Source organism: Canis aureus, chromosome 8 (assembly GCF_053574225.1).
Source record: "Canis aureus isolate CA01 chromosome 8, VMU_Caureus_v.1.0, whole genome shotgun sequence".
In the NCBI taxonomy this organism is placed as follows: domain Eukaryota; kingdom Metazoa; phylum Chordata; class Mammalia; order Carnivora; family Canidae; genus Canis; species Canis aureus.
Window position 1 is genome coordinate 34572825 of NC_135618.1, and position 19733 is coordinate 34592557.

A 19733-nucleotide genomic window follows, 5' to 3' on the forward strand; every position below is an offset into this window, starting at 1 on the left:
TACCTACCTAACTCCAGAAAAATCTCATTAAATGAAGGAATTCCTCACTGAAAAAATGCTACGCTTTTTTTTTTAATAAGTAGAAGATTCAGTCATCTTGCCTTTTAAATTGAGCATCAAGTAAATTGACAAATTAGAAAAGCATTTTAAAGTAATGAAAGATTAATTTTAAATATTTTTAGCCTACCTGAATTATGGTGCTATTCCTAAATATAGTTCCACCTGTAATGTTCATTTCACAGTGTATTTTACGTAAAATGTGGAAAGAATTTCAGATAGAGATGAAAATATTATAAGCTGTATTTGATTTCCTCTGATTTTTAATGTTTAAGTTGACCCTTGAACATTTTGATAAGTAGTAGAATATGTTAATAATACTAATTGTTGCCAAACATATGCATGGTTTAATTTGAAGAGCAGCTTCCTGAAAGACCAGGAAAACAAGTGGCTGCAAAAGACCTCGGAATTATTTCTTACAACATGAGCAAACTTGAAAAGCTTTAGACAGAACGTTATAAATAGCCTCTTTCGGTGTGTTCTCGGCTTACTGAAATGACTTCACCTTTTTGTGTACTAATATCTTTCATCTGTTTTCTAATGTTCCATTTGCAATTAAATACTATACATGGGCTAGTTTATTATTAATCTTGAAATTTTAATATAAAAGTTTTGTTTTAATGCCAAATTTATAATCAGTTGAGGTTTAGTGCTGCTTAACCTTTGAGTTACAGGCTCTTTTTTAGGAATCTAATGAAAGCTACAAATCATGTCTAGAAAAATTAAAAGTACTCTAAAACTTGAATGCAATTTCAAAAGCACTAAACTGTCCTAGGGCTTCTGTACTGTTTACCTTTTTTTTTTTTTTTAAAGCTATGATTAGATAAACAGGGAATGAATAGGAAGTTTGTTTCTGAGAGTACTAAAGGTAATATAGCTTTTAGGGTTTTTTTGTTTTTTAGTTAAAAGGAAAAAATGGGGGGGGGGGCGTGAAGCTTAATGATACTAAGATCTTCCCCAAAAGAGTTGTCCTTTATGAATAGAAAGTTTTTTTTAACTTAATCAGATATGAGGCCCAGACAGGCAGTTTATACATCTTTCCACTGATTTCCAATGCACAACCTGGATTATAGGACTAGTTGACCAGTTCTCTCTGGTTATATTGGCCAACTAACAGACTTTAAATTGGTTCTGGTCCTAATCTGATTATATCACAGCCTTGAGCAATTCATCCAATTACAGCGAGACTTTATTTTTATGGAAAAGGAAACTTCCTGATTGTCTTTGAATTCCTTTGTTCCGTCCCATGGGATCTCTTAGCACTTGGCAAATACTACTGAAGTGGCATTTTTCATTTTAGGATCACTGGCTATCAACATTTGTTACTGTAGGAAACATGACAGTGAATAAAAACAAAAATGTTACTCTCAGCCGATTTAAAATCCGTTCTGTTTCTCCGACCATTAATAGTCAAATTTCTATTACATAATCTTGGCCCATAATGTATCACACAGGTAGGGTGTCGGGGAGGTTGTCTTCAGCATGTTACAAAAACGAGTTCCAGTTGTTCAAATTGATCAGTTGGCCTTAGTGTTTCATAGAATACCCAAACCATGAGGTTTTTGGTTTTGTTCTTTATCAGAAGGATCAGGAAAAGAAAAGCCATCATAAGGAAATAACTTAAACTTCTCTGACGTGCGAAGTGCACTCGTCTACAGCTAGCTCTCTGGTCAGTACTTGCTCTGGCCATTCTGAAGCTGAATTCTTTCTCCATCGGGTCCTTGGATCTTGTCACTCCCTGCAAGTCCTGCCAGGCCTCACATCCTCAGTAAATGTACAATCTCCGAGAGAAAAGTGCTTGCTGAGCAAACACAAGAGCAGTCCTTTTGCCTGCCCAACTTCCCTCTTAGAAATTCTGAAGTTACCAGTGTCCTTAATAGTATCAATAAGGTGAAGTTTCTCAAGTGCTGGGCTCAGGCAGCCAGTTCTCAGTTTGGGAACTGAGAAGAAATCCCCCAATAAATGGCACATCCACAATCACTGGCAGTCCCGGCACAAGGTCATCATAACTTCCCAGAATGGGAACCAGGGGATTTATCCGGGGATTCCTCCCCGGATAAAATGCGCTCCTCTCTGGTTCCCATTCTGGGAAGTTATGATGACCTTGTGCCGGGACTGCCAGTGATTGTGGATGTGCCATTTATTGGGGGATTTCTTCTCAGTTCCCAAATCCCTCTTTGTGAGCCTGAGCCCTCCAAGCCTTTGCCTGCTAGCATGTATTCAACTTGTCAGTAGAGGATACTGGAGGGATGCTGAAGAAAGCTGCTCATCCTGGTTCTAGTGGGGTTTTTTCCTTCTGTAGTGTGTGGGGGCTGGTGGCTCCTGGGAGAGTGCTTCCCAGCAAGTGCACCGGTCCCCCTGCCAGCTTCCCAGCAGGGTTCTTTGGCAGCCCTGGGGCGGGAGGGTTGCTTCCAAGCTAGGTTTGTTGACACCCTCTCCTCCAGCCCTGGGCTTCAGTAGCAAACCTCACAACCATGCCCTCGCCAACAGTCTGACAGTCTTGCAAAGGAACCTCTTCCAATTGGTTTCCTACGTGGGTCACTTGGCTTAGCTGTAGGCACAGTGGCTGCTCCTGTAGCCACTACTGCTGTGTTCTTGAGTTCTCTCCACCCTTAGTAACTAATCCCCTGTTCCTGGGTACTAGTTCTCTACATCACTCTTCCCCTGTTCAAGTTGCCGTGTCTCCGGTTCGGACTGGACCTTGCCTGGTACAGTGGATTGAGATGCCGGCCGCAAGGGTGCCCACCGCGGCAGGCTGGGTGATAGCCCCCGATGGAGTGGAGTATACAGGGCTCAACCCGTTAAGATTGCTGAGCAGCATCTAAGTGAATCACTGGCTCCCTAGCAGAATTTTGGCTGAGAGCTAGAAGTGGTCGAGCCCCTAGAAGAGTGGATAAGGCTTGTGTCGTCTTATGAGGATGCCCACGTGAAAGCGATGGCACAATGAATAACCTGAAGCTGCCTTGCTTCCTGCTTTCTCATTTCTGTTTTGTTTGTTTGTTTGTTTGTTTGTTTGTTTGTTTGTTTTGTCTGGTCCCTGGATGTGCTTGGGGCTTGTCTTCCTTCAAATGGCCTTTCTCCTCCTGGGAACCCACAAGCCTCATTGGTTTCTCTAATCCTAACCATCAGAGATCTCTGATGAGTGGTCTGTCTTCCTGACATTTCCTTGACATTTAATCTTATCTGTGCTCGACACCAGTGAGAAAATGTCATCTGCTTGATTGGACCTGGCAAAGAAGTCCACGAAGAAGCCCCAAGTGCGGTTGCTTTTCCTTGACAGAAATTGCCCAGGGGCAGAAGAGGGATATACAGGTATGGAAGAAAAATGGAGTAGGGATTAGGGCAACTGTAAATCTCAGTGTCCGCTTCTTCCCTGGACGATCAGGCTTTCTCCCATGTTCCTTCTCTGTCACTAAAGAACTTGCTTATTTCCTATTTCAACCCTCGCTAGTTTCTTACGTCCCTCCTGCACCTCCATACTCATTCTCCCGTCACAGACAGACACTATCCCTCAACTTGCTGTCCCCTCTCCCCCAAACGACACTAGCTGCGGTCACATCTGTCCTGTTTTCCTCCTTAGCTCTGTCACTTTTAATCCGTCGTTACGTGTTGTCAACTCTGCCCTACACTTAGAATTCTACTTTCATGTGGCCAAGGCTGCCAACTGTCCAATATCCATCCTTCCCTTCTTCTATAACAATAGCATTTTTTGACCGTGTGTGCCTTATTTTCTTTCAGCTTGGCATAGCCATGAGACCAACTTCTGCATACTGGGATGGAACTGGCAGCAGGAACCTCCCTTAAGAGCCTCTTGGCAAAAAAAAAAAAAAAAAAAAAGAGCCTCTTGGCATAAAGTTCAGCTCCCCCCCCACCCCGCCCCACCACCTTCCTGAACTCCGCTGCTTAGAACCTTCATAGGGTAACTGGCACTTTATTTTGGACTAGAAGAAGAGAGCTTCGCTTACACACTGGCAGACTTAAATATTGAAGGGAGCCTAGGTCTCTGCAGACTCCCATGGAACAGAACTGCTCTCCCAGCTCTAGACGCTCTGCCTCCACTATTTTACACCCGAAAGACTCTTCTGTTTAAGCCACCACGTTTTTTTGTCAGTCTCAGAAAAGCATAATCCTAACATTATAGTTTTTTTAAGCCAAGTTTTGATTTATTTTTTTCTTAAGATTTTATTTATTTATTCATGAGAGACAGAGAGAAGCAGAGACACGGGCAGATGGAGAAGCAGGCTCCCCGCGGGGACCCCGAAGCGGGACTCAATCCCCAACCGGGATCACGCCCTGGGCCGAAGGCAGACGCTCAACCGCTGAGCCAGCCAAGTGCCCCCTAACATTATAGTTTTGATATCTGTAATTCTATACCAGGTAACAAAGCCTAAAATGTTCAGTGTTAGCTTAGTAAAGGACGTTGGATGTCAGGAAGCACAGACACAGGTATCGTGAGCTAGAAAGCTCGTGCCTCTGAACAGGCAGCGGCCTAACATTTTTCTCTCATTCTAGACTTTTGTCTTTATCTTTTCAGCTCCTCTCCAGGCCTTTGGGTTCTTGACTAATTTAATTTCCCTGGCATTACCGTATTAGCACACTAAGAATGTTTAAACAGACTCACTCTTGCAGCCACTTCCCCTTCTAGTTGCCTTAGCTCCACGCTCCTCAGGACCTAAACTCTGGCACTTACTGCTCTGCAGAATTCTGGTCCCGAAAGAATTACAGACAGCTGGCAAATTTAGAAACACAAAGTTTTAAAGTAAATTTATGTTATGAAACAACTGCTTTATTTGCATCATTTACCATTGGAACTGCTCAGCAGTAACACTTTTTTTTTTTTTTTTTTTTTAGCAGTAACACTCACTCAGAACCTATTTGACAACAACCAAGGAGTTGACGCTGGCCCAAACCCCGTTGGTCGCATAAAATCACTGTACCTCCAGACACGGCTTCTCCCTCTCCTCTGAACCTCCCAGCTCCTCTAAAGTTCTTGTCATCCGCTTGCCCACAGCTCAGGTCATCCACAGACCTTGAGAGATACTCCCCTAGAATGTAAATACTTAGTCTTAACACGTGTCCCGATACCTCTTTTCTCACTCCTCCTGCCATGATTCTTAGTGACAGAACAATCTTTACAATACTTGGAACTCTGAATTTCCTGATCTAAACTCTAGTGATTTTTCCTTTCCTCCACCTGACCTCAGCTGCCAATTCCAATAGTAACATCCGAGAACTGGCCATTGTCAATAACTGAAACTCGTCCACAGCCTCCATTTCAAACATCCCATTCTTCTAATCACCAACTCCCACATTTTCTTTCTTTTTTTTTAAGTTTTTATTTATTTATTCATGAGAAACGAGAGAGAGAGAAAGAGAGGGAGAGAGAGAGAGAGAGGCAGAGACACAGGCAGAGGGAGAAGCAGGCTCCATGCAGGGAACCCAACGTGGGATTCGATCCTGGGTCTCCAGGGTCATGCCCTGGGCCGAAGACAGCACTAAGCCACTGAGCCACCCAGGGATCCCCAACTTCCACATTTTCTGTTTGCTTTCCTCTAATATCCTTTCCACCACTTTTTTAAATTTTATTTTTATTTTTTTATTTTTATTTATTTTTACCACTTTTTAAAAAATATTTTATTTATTCATGAGAGACCCAGCAAGAGAGGCAGAGACACAGGCAGAGGGAGAAGCAATCTCCCTGTGGGGAGCCCGATGCGGGACTCCATCCCAGGACCCCGGGATCATGACCTGAGCTAAAGGTCAGGCTCAACCACCGGGCCCCCCAGGCGCCCCTCCCGGGTCCTAGCTGAACACTCCCCATGGCCGCCTCTGTCCCTGAGCACGAGTGGCCGAAAATACCTGGAGACCATTCACAGTCATGCTAACTAGCAGTCTCTTGAACTCATGACCATAAACCTCCGGGACTCTGGGCTCCTATGAACCTGAGAGTGAAACAACCTCTCTGTGAACCAACCTCCCCCTCCTCACTGTCACCCACCCCTGGTGGATGCCCAAGTGCTCCATTCCCCTTGCCCCTCCGGAGTTGTCCTGGATTCAGGCCATGGGCACTTCCTTTACCTCCCAGCGCATCAGGTGGAAGAGGCATCACCTGGAAGAGGGTATGACTTAGGCCAGGTGACTTTGAGCTGAGGGCAAGCGTGAGAGGCTCCCTGGGGCTGTCCACCAGGGCACTCCCCCACTTAGGAGGCGCTCACCTGGCTCTCGCCAAGCCCTCCTGCTCCTCAGGGCCTGCCTCTTCCTTCGGCCTGCCAAGCTCTTTTCTGAGGGCTCTTCCTCACTTCCCTGGAGCCTCTGCTCAAGCACCTCATTGCTAGAGAAATCTCCCCTGACCACAGTAAATAAACTCCGTCCCTCAATATTCTTTCCTTCTGCTCTGCTTTATTTTTCTTCACCACAGTTGGCAATGCCTGAAATATTAGATATTTATTACTTTAGCTGCTTATTTTGTCCTTTTATTTAAAGATTATTTATTTTTTATTTATTCATGAGATAGAGATAGAGAGAGAGAGACGCCGAGACACAGACAGAGGGAGAAACAGGCTCCATGCAGGGAGCCCAACGTGGGACCCGATCCCAGGTCTCTGGGATCACACCCTGGGCTGAAGGTGGCGCTAAACCGCTGAGCCACCCGGGCTCCCATTTTGTCCTTTTTCTACTAGAGTGCATGCTCCATCAGTGCAGGGCTTTGGTTTGTTTCTGTTTATGTCCCCAGTGCCCAGAATAGATCTTGGTATGCAGTAAGTGCTCAATATATACTTGTTGAGGGCACAAACAAAAATGCCTTGAATGCACAGTAGTTCACTGGCAGAAAGCAGAGTTGTTTTTGTTTTGTTTTGTTTTTAAGATTTTATTTAAGGTGGGCTGCCTGGGTGGCTCAGTGGTTGAGCATCTATCTGCTTTCGGCTCAGGTCGTGACCCCAGGGTCCTGGGATAGAGTCCTACATCAGGCTCCCTGCAGGGAGTCTGGTTCTCCCTCTGCCTGGGTCTCTGCCTCTCTCTCTGTCTCTCATGAATAAATAATTTTTAAAAATATTTTATTTGATAGAGCACATGAGCAGATGTGAGGGACAGAGAGAAGGAGAAGTAGACTCACCACTGAGCAGGGAGCCCAATGTGTGGCTCAATCCTGGGACTCTAGAATCATGATCTGAACCCAAGGCAGATACCTAACTGACTAAGCCCCTCAGGTGCCACCCTTGAATGGTTTAGGGGAAGGACCTCAGAGTGTTGGAATTAGACTGTTTTTTTAAAGCAACTTTTTTTTTTTTCAAGATTTTATTTATCTAATATCTATCTATTTATTTATTTATTTATTTATTTATTTATTTATTTGACAGAGAAAGCACACAAGCAGGGGGAGCGGCTGGCAGAGGCAGAGGGAGAGGAAGAAGCAGGCTTCTCACCAGCAGGGTGTCTGATGTGGGGCTCCATCGCAGGACCCTGGGATCATGACCTGAGCCGAAGGCAGATGCTTACCCAACTGAGCCACCCAGGCGCCCTTAAACCAACTTTATTGAGATATAACTGAAGTACATATATATTTGTGGCTCATCAATGGGCTTGTAGACTTCTATATAAAAAAGGAGCACTCTAATCTCACCAGCACACACACACTTCTCTACATGTATTTCTTAGCAGTAAAACATGGAAAAGAATCTTATATTTAGGTATTTAGTTTTCACTCTTCCTAGGCAGAGAAGTTTCTGTTTGACCCACTTCTCATTTATAAATGATATAAAGCAAATCCTCTCCTCTCCCACGTTATTGAACTTGACCCTATTTTATTACTCATATGGGGAAATGGAGTTTGAATGTAAGTCTCAACATAGCTCAACCCAGAATTCTGTTAGAAATATGCTAAATACCTCCATCCCCTGTTATAACCAAGAACTCATTTTGTAGCTACTTTGTAGCTTACTTTTAAAAGTTGTTCATGGGGAGGCACCCTGGTAGCTCAGTCGGTTAAGCATCCAACTCTTGATTTCGGCTCAGATCATGACCTCAGGGTTTTGGGGTTCCCCACGGTCAGACTCTACTAGGCATGGAACCTGCTCAGGATTCTCTCTCTCCCTTACCCTCTGCATACCCCCCCTCCTTTCTTCCTCTCAAAAAAATTTTTTATTTTAATAGGAATTGCCATATGGTTAGAGAAACCCTTGGCTTCTAGTTCTAATGGTACCTTTCTTTCAGAGACTCCCAATGCTATTCTTTTCTTTTTTCTTCACTCCCTTTTTAGGAATATTGAGCCTGCCTAGATCAGGAGTGCAGTCAAGTAATTTTCTTTCTGAAAAGCTCCCCCTCCACTGTGTAGTCTCTTCTTAGTCCTTAGTCTACTTGGGAAAGGTTTGTTTTTCTTTTTCAAATGTTTCATTTTGAAGTAGTTATAAATTCACAGGAGGTTGTAAAGAAAGTACAGAGAAGTACCATAAACTTCTTCCAGTTTCTGTCAATCGTAGTAACACCTTATACAAGGATGGTACAGCATCATAGCCAAGCAACTGACATTGCTACAGGCTGTAGCTCTTATTCAGATGTCACCAGTTATGCACACACATGCACATCCCCGTGAGTGAGTGACTCTGGGCAATTTTATCACATTCATAGCCTTGCATAACCACCACCACAAGATGCTCAACTGGGTGTGCCTGGGTGGCTCGGTCAGTTGAGCGTCCCTTCTTGATTTCAGCTTGGTTTGTAGTCTTGGGGTCCTGGGATCGAGGCCCGAGTAGGGCTCTGCACTCAGTGGGGAGACTGCTTGTCTCCCTCTCCCTTTGCCCCTCCCCCTGCCCTCTCTCTCTCTCTTTAAAAATCTTTTTTTTTAATTTTTTTTTTATTTTTATTCATGATAGGCACACAGTGAGAGAGAGAGAGGCAGAGACACAGGCAGAGGGAGAAGCAGGCTCCATGCACCGGGAGCCTGATGTGGGATTCGATCCCGGATCTCCAGGATCGCGCCCTGGGCCAAAGGCAGGCGCCAAACCGCTGCGCCACCCAGGGATCCCTCTCTCTCTCTTTAATAAATAAATCTTTTTTAAAAAAGATGCACAATTATACAATCACCATGAGGCTCCATTTATATCCAGACCACCTCCTCCCCCCATCCCTAATTCCTGACAACTGTTAATCTGTTCCCTATCTTTATAATTATGTTATTTCACAAATGTTACACCAGCAGAATCATGAGGTGTGTATCCTTTTGAGATTGGCTCCTCTGCATAATTTTTTTTTTCACTCAGCATGATTTTGTTGAGGTTCACCCAAGTTGCTGTGTGTATCAATAGTTTAGTTATTATCCCTTCTTATTGGTGAGTAGTATTCCATGTTTAACCACTCATGGAAAAGGATTTTTTATGTTTCAATATGAAGCAATACCCATGGCCTTTGTCTTATTCAGGGAAAACCTGTATTTTTATAGCCGCTTATGGTATACATCAAATAACTACAAAGGGACATACTTTTCCTAACTAATCTCTGAACATTGGAAACGTTTTCAACTATCAAGTTTTTCTAGTGGCGAAAACATGGGTTCAATTATGCCACAGCCAGATTCATTTTTTTATTTATTAATTTTTTTTCACAGCCAGATTCATTAAAACACACAAACACACACACATACACATACACAACAACTGAAAACTTTCAAAATTAAGATTCCTATTTCCCTTAAATAGTTCACTGGCCTCTTTAAGAAAGAAAAATGTTGGTATCTGTGAAATTAAATTTACAAAAAGAGAAATAAAATTTCTGGTAACTCCAGGAGAACTTATACCTGTTGGAAAATTATGAGCTATCTTGTAATAAAAGCTTTCTGCTTGATATATAAATTCACTGAAATAAGAATTAGAACAATCCCAGGTTTCTGGTAAAATGGGCCACATATACAAAGATCCACTCCCAGGTTAATAGAACTGGATGGCAATTGTCACAAAAAAACAAAAAACACAACAAAAGCTTTGCATGCATCATTGTTAGAGGCGCTATTGTTTCGTAAATTAAAAGGAATCATGCTGTTTCCCTCTCATGAAATGTTCTTCCTTTACATTCAAACAAAACAAACCGCAGCTATCTCCTAGGCTCAGCTCCAGACCCTTCTCTACAATTCTTCCAAACACACAGCCCTCTGTTCTCCAACTCCTGACGTCTGTGAGGTGGCGCGTCTCGTGTACTGCTGTGTGCAAATTCTATTTGAGATTCTTATAACTGAGCATCTTACTGGGTTCCAGGCTTCTGTCTGTTGTTTTTTGAGAGCTTACTTATAAGAGCAAAATAAACCTGGAAACATCCTACAGTCCTACAATGTGGTACTGGTTCCATATATGATAATTAGAACTAAAGAATGATAAATATAGGCATGTATTTAGTGTTGTGGAAAGATGTTCACAGAACACACAGATGTCTGTTATTGTACTGTCATCGTCAAACTCAAACTACTAGCATTTTCTATATATGTAACCATGACAATGATAAAGTGTACATAAAGGAGAGAGACTGAAACATTAATAATCCAGGGTTATGTATTTTTCCCTTTCATTTTCTGTTTTTTTTTTCAAAAGTTTAATGATAAACATGAGCAATAAAAAATACTCAAAAGTTAATGCTATTGGGGATCCCTGGGTGGCTCAGCAGTTTAGCGCCGCCTTCGGCCCAGGGCGTGATCCTGGAGACCCGGGGTCGGGTCCCATGTTGGGCTTCCTGCGTGGAGCCTGCTTCTCCCTCTGCCTGTGTCTCTGCCTCTCTCTCTCTCTTTCTCTGTGTCTCTCATGAATAAATAAATAAAACATTTTTTAAAAAAGATTTTATGAATAAATAAATAAAATATTTAAAAAAGATTTTATGAATAAATAAATAAAATATTTTTAAAAAGGATTTTATGAATAAATAAAATATTTTTTAAAAAGATTTTATGAATAAATAAAATATTTTTAAAAAAGATTTTATGAATAAATAAAATATTTTTTAAAAAAGATTTTATTTATTCATGAGAGATACAGAGAGAGAGAGAGAGAGGCAGAGACACAGGCAGAGGGAGAAGCAGGCTCCACGCAGGAAGCCCAACATGGGACCCGACCCCGGGTCTCCAGGATCACGCCCTGGGCCGAAGGCGGCGCTAAACCGCTGAGCCACCCGGGCTGCCCGAAATAAATAAAATCTTAAAAAAAAAAAAAAAAGTTAATGCTACTATGAATACTTGTATATAAGTTTTTGGTTTTTTTTAATTTAAATTTTTATTTAAATTCAATTGATAAATATATAGTGTATTATTAGTCCTCAGAGGCAGAGTTCAATGATTCATCAGTCTCATATGATACCCAGTGCTCATTACAACCTGTGCCTTCCTTAATGCCCTCACCCAGTTACCCCATCACCCCACCCCCTCCCTTCCAGTAACGTTCAGTTTATTTCCTATCATTAAGAGTCTCTTATGGGGGATGCCTGGGTAGCTCAGCACTTGAACCTCTGCCTTCAGCTCAGGGTGTGATCCTGGAATTCTGGGATCAAGTCCCACATCAGGACCCTGCATGGAGCCTGCATCTCCCTCTGCCAGTGCCTCTCTATGTCTGCCTCTCTATGTCTCTCATGAATAAATAAATAAATCTTAAAAAAAAAAAAAAAAGAATCTCTTATGGTTTGTCTCCCTGATTTCATCTTATTTTTCCCTCCTTTCTCCTATCATCCTCTGTTTTGTTTCTTAAATTCCACATATGAGTGAGACCATATGATAATTGCCTTTCCCTGTGTATATAAATTTTTGTATGAACATATACTTTCATTTCTCTCGGGTAAATACCTAGGGGTGAAATGGTTGGGCCATATACTAGGTGTATGTTGTACACACAAATATGTCCAGGTATATATCTTATGTGAAGTGTTTGTTCAAATCTTCTGCTCATTTTTTATTAAGTTTTCTTCTTTTTTTAAAAGATTTTATTTATTTATTCATGAGAGACATAAAGAGAGGCAGAGACATAGGCAGAGGGAGAAGCAGGCTCCATGCAAGGAGCCCAATGCAGGACTCCATCCCAGATCCTGGGATCACGCCCTGTGGCAAAGGCAGACACTCAACCACTGAGCCACCCAAGCATCCCTTAAGTCGTTTTCTTATTAGGTTTTGAGAGTATATACATATTTTTAAAATTCCTAATTAAAAATTAAATATGTGATCTGCAAATATTTACCCCCAATGTGTGGTTTGTTTTTTCATTCCCTTAATAGTGCAAAAGTTTTTGATTTTGATGAAGTTCAAAGTATCAATTTTTTAAATGGATCATGCTTTCAGTGTGGTATCTAAGAAATCTTTGACTAATCTAACATCACAGCGAGTTTTTTCTGGAAGTTTTATAGTTTTAGGTGTTACATTTAGGTCTATAATCCATTTTGAATTAATTTTTTATGTAGGGTAAGATATGGATCAAAGCTCATGTTCTTTGCATCTGATTATTTAATCATTCCAGTACCATTTGTTGAAAAGACTATCCTTTTTCTACTGGATTGCCTTTGTACGTTTGTTGAAAATCAATTGTCTATATATGTTTGGGTCTATTTCTGGACTCTCTATGCTGTTCTGTTGATCTATTTTATTCCATTGATTTATCCGTCTTCACGCCAATCATTATAACCAATTAATCCTGTCTTAATTACTGTAGTTTTATAATAAGTCGAAGTCATAGGTGGTAAATCCATTCCCTTTTGCCCTATTTCAGTTGGAAACAGAGGTCTGATGAATTTTAATCCCAGCTCCACCATGTAATACTTGTGTGATTCCATAAAAGTCAGTTAATACTGTTTATTACTAATTTACATACTTGCTTATTACTAGAATTGTTTATAGTGTTTAGATTAAATGCTTATAAAGAGCTCAAACGGGCACCTGGGTGGCTCAGTGGTTGGGCGTCTGCCTTCAGCTCAGGGTGTGATCCTGGAGACCCAGGATGGAGTTCCATGTTGGGCCCCCGCAGGGAGCCTGCTTCTCCCTCTGCTTGTGTCTCTGCCTCTCTCTGTGTGTCTCTCATGAATAAATAAAATCTTTGAAAAAAAATTTTTTTAAAGAAGAGAGCATTCTACATATTACCTTGAAACCCAGGTTACAGTACCTTTATGGCCAGTTTGGGGTGGTTTTCATCAACTCTTCTTTTTTTCAGCCTTGGCAATATCTGTCCCTGCCAATCTCCAAGTGCCCCCAGGAACGGGTCAGTTCCACACTGAAGAGGAGGAGCTACTTCCCAGGATCGCAGCCCTACAGCCCCAGCAATCCACAGTGCTGCCCTCCTGGGGACCGAAGAGGACCCGGATCACTCTGTTGCGTGTGCCATGTGAGTGCTATGTTCAACAGGATGGCTGGTGGACACAAGAAATGTTTGCCTTTGATTGGATTCACTCTTATCTGTCTTAAATTGGTGAGTTCATCATTCCAACCGACCTGCAACTAGTTAGAAAAAAAAAGAGAGAGAGACATTTATTACCTTTTTATTTTTTTGAGAGAGACTAGGGGGTAGGGAGATAGAAAACAAATACTTTTGGACCATACCAAGATTGCATATGTTTGCATGTTTGAAATTTAATGCAATTTACTAGAGAAAGAAAACAAGATTATCATTATATTTTAAGAACAAAGATTTTTGAGAAATCTGTCAGCAGCTGCTTAGTTCAATAGGCAGACTCAGTGAGAAAAATGAAATAGTAATGTGATCTGCCTCCAGCCTCTAAATTCTATTTGGATTTCTTTGTGGCAGATTTGAGTTTGGGAAATGATTTGTGCAAATAACTACTCTGTATGGATTCAAATATTGCTCACATAACATATTAAAATGTTGTAATAAATTTATTGCTGCTCTGACTTATGTTTTATGTTTCCCCAAATGGTATTTTTCTCCATGGTTCTAATTTTTGTAAACTTTCCTTTTCAGGTTGCTTCAGCAAAAACAGGTAAAATTTTTTGAAATGCAAGTTTTTCCTCACCATGTTTGACGTTAATTTCCATTGTTAATTCTTGAGCTGTCCTGAAATAGAAAAGCTCTACCAGGAAAAATATTCAGCATCTCCTGAGCACTCACACTGTGAGTGTAACTGATAAGACAGATACATGGATCAAACTTATGAGTCCTCATAAGATACTCCTATCAAAAAAAAAAAAAGATACTCCTATCAAGTGCTGAGATATAGAAAGTCATGTAGTCATGGATTTTCTCAAATACATTTAGCCATTAGTAAAATATTATGATTATCATTCTAGTTAAAGAAATAAAGTTTTAAGCATAAATAGCAGTCTAATTTATATAATTTTTCTTTTTTTAAGATTTTATTTATTTATTCATGATAGAGAGAGAAAGGCAGAGACACAGGCAGAGGGAGAAGCAGGCTCCCTGCAGGGAGCCTGATGTGGGCTCGATCCCAGGACCCAGGATCATGCCCTGAGCCACAGGCAGAGGTTCAACCGCTAAGCCACTCGTGCCCCAACCCTTCCCACCTTTCTTTTTTTTTAATTTTTTTTTAAATTATTTTTTATTTTTTATTTTTATTTATGATAGTCACACACAGAGAGAGAGAGAGAGGCAGAGACACAGGCAGAGGGAGAAGCAGGCTCCATGCACCGGAAGCCCAACGTGGGATTCGATCCCGGGTCTCCAGGATCACGCCCTGGGCCAAAGGCAGGCGCCAAACCGCTGCGCCACCCAGGGATCCCCCTTCCCACCTTTCAAAGTGCCCTTGAACACACTATTTTACTTAATCATTACAACAATCCCAAGATGTAGATATTTCTCATTTCTTTTTTTTTTAAATATTTTACATTTCAAAGTAAATCCTAAAATGCAGACAAGATCAATATTCTAGATGCTCAGGGGAGAAAACAGAGGCTGGAAGAGGCTGAATGACTTGGACACAATCACATGCAAAAGTAAATGTCAGAGCCAGGCCTCCAACCCGGAGCCGCTGGATCCAAAGTATATGCTGTTTCCACTGGGCAACCTTGTTCTACCCCGCGGACACTGGGGTCACGCGCTACTCCTCTGACCTTGCTCACTTCACGGTGGTCGATGTGGTGGCGCTGTCAGCCCTTGGCAGGCCTGGGAGGAGACAGTCTAGCCTTTCCGGTGCCTCTCCAACCACTCCATGAACGCACTGCCAGGCCTTGTCTGCCGATGGCTAGTTTGGGTGTCATTTTTCCAGGAAGCTGGTCCACTCCAACGAGAATGAGTAGCTAACCCAGGAGACAAGATACACTGCGGGGACAAAGGAAGACAGAGTTGAGAGACGTCACAAAGTTTGTTAGAGGAAAGAAGGCAAATAACTGAGAGCACGGGCCCCTGGGTGGCTCAGTGGTTCAGCGTCTGCCTCCAGCTCAGGGAGTGATCCCAGGGTCCTGGGATCGAGTCCCACATCAGGTTCCCCGCAGGGAGCCTGCCTCTCCCTCTGCCTGGGTCTCTGCCTCTCTCTCTGTGTCTCTCATGAATAAATAAAATCTTAAAAGAAAAAAAAAACTGGGAGTAGAAAAGTGATGAGTGTGTGGGAGGGATAAAAGTGGAGGCCCTTGCTGGGGCTTTCTTTTTTTTTAAATATATATATATGTATACACACACACATATATATATATATTTTAAGATTTTATTTATTTATTCATGAAAGGCAGAGAGAAAGAGAGAGAGAGAGAGAGGCAGAGACACAGGCAGAGGGAGAAGCAGCCTCCATGCAGGGAGCCCGATGCGGGACTTGATCCCAGGACTCCAGGATCACACCCTGGGGCCGAAGGCAGGCGCTAAACAGCTGAGCCACCCAGGTATCCCCTTAACATATATATTTTAAAGATTCATTATTTATTATTTGAGAGAGAGAGAGTGTGAGTAGCAGGGAGGGGGAAGGGAGAGGGAAAGATCATTTTGAGTAGACTCTGCTCTGAGCAAGGAGCTGGACACAGGGCTTGATCTCACGACCCTGAGACTGTGACCTAAGCCAAAACCAAGAGTCAGATGCCTAACTAGCTGCGCCAGCCAGGTGCCCCTTGCCGGGCCTTTCTGTCCTGCCGTGGGTGGGAGGGGACATGGATGCTTCCAGTGGAGTCACCTTCTGGGGGTCGACGGCTACGATGAGCAGGTCTGTAACGTCTCCCCAGCAGATATAAGTCTCAGTTTTCTTTTGATGGCAAAGGAGACAGTCCTGGGTGATGTTCAAGGAATGTCTGGCCAGAGCACAGTGGCGACTTTGTTCCGTCTTGCCGCATGGTCGTTTCGGAGCTAGCGCCAGAGCCAAGTCTCTAGGCTGTTGGTACAGAAGGAGGTTGTCTGTGTCACGCACGCAGGGATTTGGCTGGCGGGGAACTGCTGGGGGCCTGCTGGGGGTGGGGCGTTGGTACTGCTAAGCCACACATGGGTCTGTATTTACTTTCTCCTCTTTGCCCTAGAGTTTAGTTTGGAATTTGGTATATGGGGATTTTACCCAGCAAATGCAGTATATTGAACATAAAAGTCCAAGTGCCAGTTGCAGACTTAAGCCCAGATGTTTTTGTTTGACCTTTTCTCTGCGTGGACCTCCTACACCGAGGGCATTTTAGCTGTCTGTGGATTTTTGCAATGTAGTAAATCTTGTCACCATGCTGTATCTCCTGCCCCTTACGTGAAGTGTGGGAATGTCTTATATACACTCCTGATGTCGGCATTCAGGTCCCCGAGACAAACCACGGCCTGGCACGGGTGAGGAGGGACCACAGCATCTCATTCTCATGCTGGGGCCGACGTTTTGATGGAGAAGGGGAGAAAAAAGTTTATTTTTATTTTATATAGCAGAATCTAAAAAATGGTTCTACTCTGATAATATGGAAGTATGATAGAGCAATCCCCAAACAACTCATTTCTTCCTCTTCTTCCATTTAGATTAAAAACCACGTGGGAAATGTGCAAGTGCATGAGGTGGAGACACAGGCTCGGCAGAGGTGGGCCCCTCTCTGTCAGGCAGAGGCAGTGGAGCAGGAGTCAGGGACAGGGCGGGCGGGAGTTCACAGGTGCCGAACCAGAGAAGAAGCCTCCAGAATGAAGCTCTCAGAGTTCTTCCCCACAATCACAGCCCACTCTTTTTTTTTTTTTTTTTTTAAGATTGTATTTATTTATTCATGAGAGACACGGAGAGAGAGGCAGAGACACAGGCAGAGGGAGAAGCAGGCTCCCTATGGGGAGCCCGATGTGGGGCTCAATCCCAGGACCCCAGGATTACGCTCTGGGCCAAAGGCAGGCGCCTGACCGCTGAGCCACCCAGGCATCCCCCCACCCTTTTTTTTTTTTTTTTTTTTTTGAGTAGGCTCTGTGCGTAATGTGGGGCTTAAGCTCACAATCCCAAGATCAAGGGTTGCATGCTCCACGGACTGAGCCAGGCAGGGCCTGCCCTCCCCATTCTGATTTAACTCTTTGAAAAGTACAAAAAATGCAAATTATCCCAGAGGCAACTGGGAAAAATGTCTCTGAAATCCTGTTACTGAATGAGAGGCTTGAGCTTTCTGGCTCTCTTCTGGAGAGTAGCTTTGCCTTTCTTTTTCTCTATTTCTGTCTTAATCCTGAAAACGAGGGCAGGGGCGCCTGGCTGGCTCAGTCAGTAGAGAATGTGACTCTTGATCTCGAGGTTATGAGTTCGAGCTCCATGTTAGGTGTGGAGATTACTTAAACATAAAATCTTAGAAGACAAAAGAAAAGAAAGGGCACTTGGGTGGTTCCCTCGGTTAAGCGTCTGCCTTTGGTTTGGCTCATGATCCCAGGATCCTGGTAACAAGCCCAGGTCCCCTGCTCTGCAGGGAGTCTGCTTCTCCCTTTCCCTCTGCCTGCCACTCGCCCTGCTCTCTCTCTCCATCAAATAAATGAATAAATAAGAAAAGAAAATAAGGGCAAAGTTTATGTCTAAAGGATGGCAGGAAAATGATTTCGTTTGAAAAGTAAAATGATGAAAGAAATAATCTTCATAGGTATCCAAGCCAATGTAACCTCAAAATCTCTCCCAAGAGGCCTGGGTGGCTCAGCTGGTTATGCATCTAACTCTTGATTTCAACTCAGGTCATGATCTCAGGGTGGTGGGATCAAGGCCCTTGCAGGGCTCACGCTCAGCATGGAGTCTGCTTGGGATTCTCTCCCTCCCTCTGTGCCACTGCCTCTGACTTGTGCACTCTCTCTCTCCACACCCCCCCCCCCCCGCTCTAAAACAAACAAACAAACAAATAAATAAAATCTTTAAAATCTCTTTCAGCTCCTGACATACCCACTATTGATCAGGCATACTCAAAAATCAGCAACAGCATCACTGTGGAGTGGGCCACCGTGCCAGGGGCCACCAGTTATCTCCTTACGGCTGAAGATGGAGACACTGTCATTGAAACCACGGTGGCCAATTCCCCGGGCACTGTGACAGGCCTGAAGGCTGCGACCTTGTACCAAATCACCGTCAGATCCATCAGTGCCACCGGGAGAAGCCAAGCATCGCCTCCGAAGCAGGCAAAGACAGGTAGCTGGATGCTCGGCCTCTGTTGAGCTAGTGTTTATAACCTAGATCGGTCATACTGAGGCTTCAAGTACATGATAGAATTGTGAAAGTGTCATGTGAGTGACTACAATTCAGGGCCCAGGGGTAAAAGCCACCAAATGATGTTTTTGGCTGATTCAGATATCTGGGGAGCAGGTGGTATTTAAATTTCAGATGCTTTGGAAAACAAAACCCATTTCTGGCCATCTTTGAGAACATTCTTGCTTTTAAATCTCTGAAAAAGAGATTTCTGTTTTTAACCTCAGTTATCCATAAAGACCATGCTAAATCAAGAATAGGTAGAAAGGATTTTGCTACATTTTGACTTGCTTAAAATAAAAGTACTTAGCTTGTCATCAACATGACTTAAATGGAGTTGATAAAGTTGTACCGAGGCCTATTTCCAAAAGGTTGTTACACATTAAAATATTATAAACCACCGTTTCCCCCCGAGTTATAATTATAGGGATGTTTTATATAATTTCTTACAAACCTCCAGTTGAAAGTAATGCCTAATATTAGACCTTTTCTGTTCCTCATTCCTCTGCCGAGTCATTTATGATTAATACACATTTAGTCACTAATTATTTCATGAAACTCTGCTGTAAATCCTTTCACAAAGCAAATAATTGTCTCATAATATGGATGATCAACTTCAAATTACTTGTTCCTAAATTTGAATTATCCTCTATCTGCAAACGCATGTGTTTTTGTCCTTCTAGTATTGGCTGCACCAATTCTAGAAGTGAGCTCTCCGAGTCCAGATTCTATTCTTGTGCAGTGGGAAGCCGTATATATGGCGATTGGATTCTCCGTTTCCATTATGCGAGCTAATGGTTTGGGTAGAGTATGGAAAGAGAATACCACAAACACCTCGTTGACATTCACCAGTTTAGATGCTGGGACTCTCTACACCATAAAGGCCTACGCGTGGAATGCCAATGGAACCCCTGGGGATGACTCCACCTGTAATCAGAGAACAAGTAAGGACTTCCCAGCTCAGCCCCAAGCAATCTCCCTCTTGATTAATGAGAGGGGCCGATGCATTGTAACCATCAGGCAGTGTGTTAACTGATAAGTACAGAACAGCTGGCAGCAGATATTTAGATTTATTAGTTTATTTATAGTGTCTTGGCTCTTCCTTCTTGGTAATTTAGATGCTTACT

At 42.9% G+C, this 19733-nt stretch overlaps 1 protein-coding gene and 1 long non-coding RNA gene across 9 annotated transcripts in view; one reads left to right on the plus strand and one right to left on the minus strand.

The window, feature by feature from the left end:
* Window positions 1-2108: 2108 nt before the first annotated feature.
* Window positions 2109-19733, plus strand: part of FNDC7 (fibronectin type III domain containing 7) — a 40510-nt gene continuing 22885 nt past the window's right edge. Inside the window, exons 1-5 of the mRNA XM_077905708.1 lie at window positions 2109-3369; window positions 13218-13472; window positions 13983-14001; window positions 18295-18549; window positions 19290-19550. Coding sequence (XP_077761834.1) covers window positions 13398-13472; window positions 13983-14001; window positions 18295-18549; window positions 19290-19550 — 610 coding nt within the window. The 5' untranslated portion in view covers window positions 2109-3369; window positions 13218-13397. The remainder of the gene's footprint in view (window positions 3370-13217; window positions 13473-13982; window positions 14002-18294; window positions 18550-19289; window positions 19551-19733) is intronic.
* The window catches only part of LOC144318604 (uncharacterized), a 41812-nt gene continuing 26400 nt past the window's right edge, over window positions 4322-19733 (minus strand). For 7 of the 8 annotated variants that reach the window (XR_013384658.1, XR_013384663.1, XR_013384660.1 and 4 more), the window contains 3 exons: window positions 16135-16329; window positions 15089-15296; window positions 11208-13501 (listed from right to left, as the gene is read on the minus strand). This is a non-coding gene — a long non-coding RNA (uncharacterized LOC144318604). Of the gene's footprint in view, window positions 5103-11207; window positions 13502-15088; window positions 15297-16134; window positions 16330-19733 lie in introns of those variants that run through there. The other variant, XR_013384656.1, reaches the window with a different exon arrangement.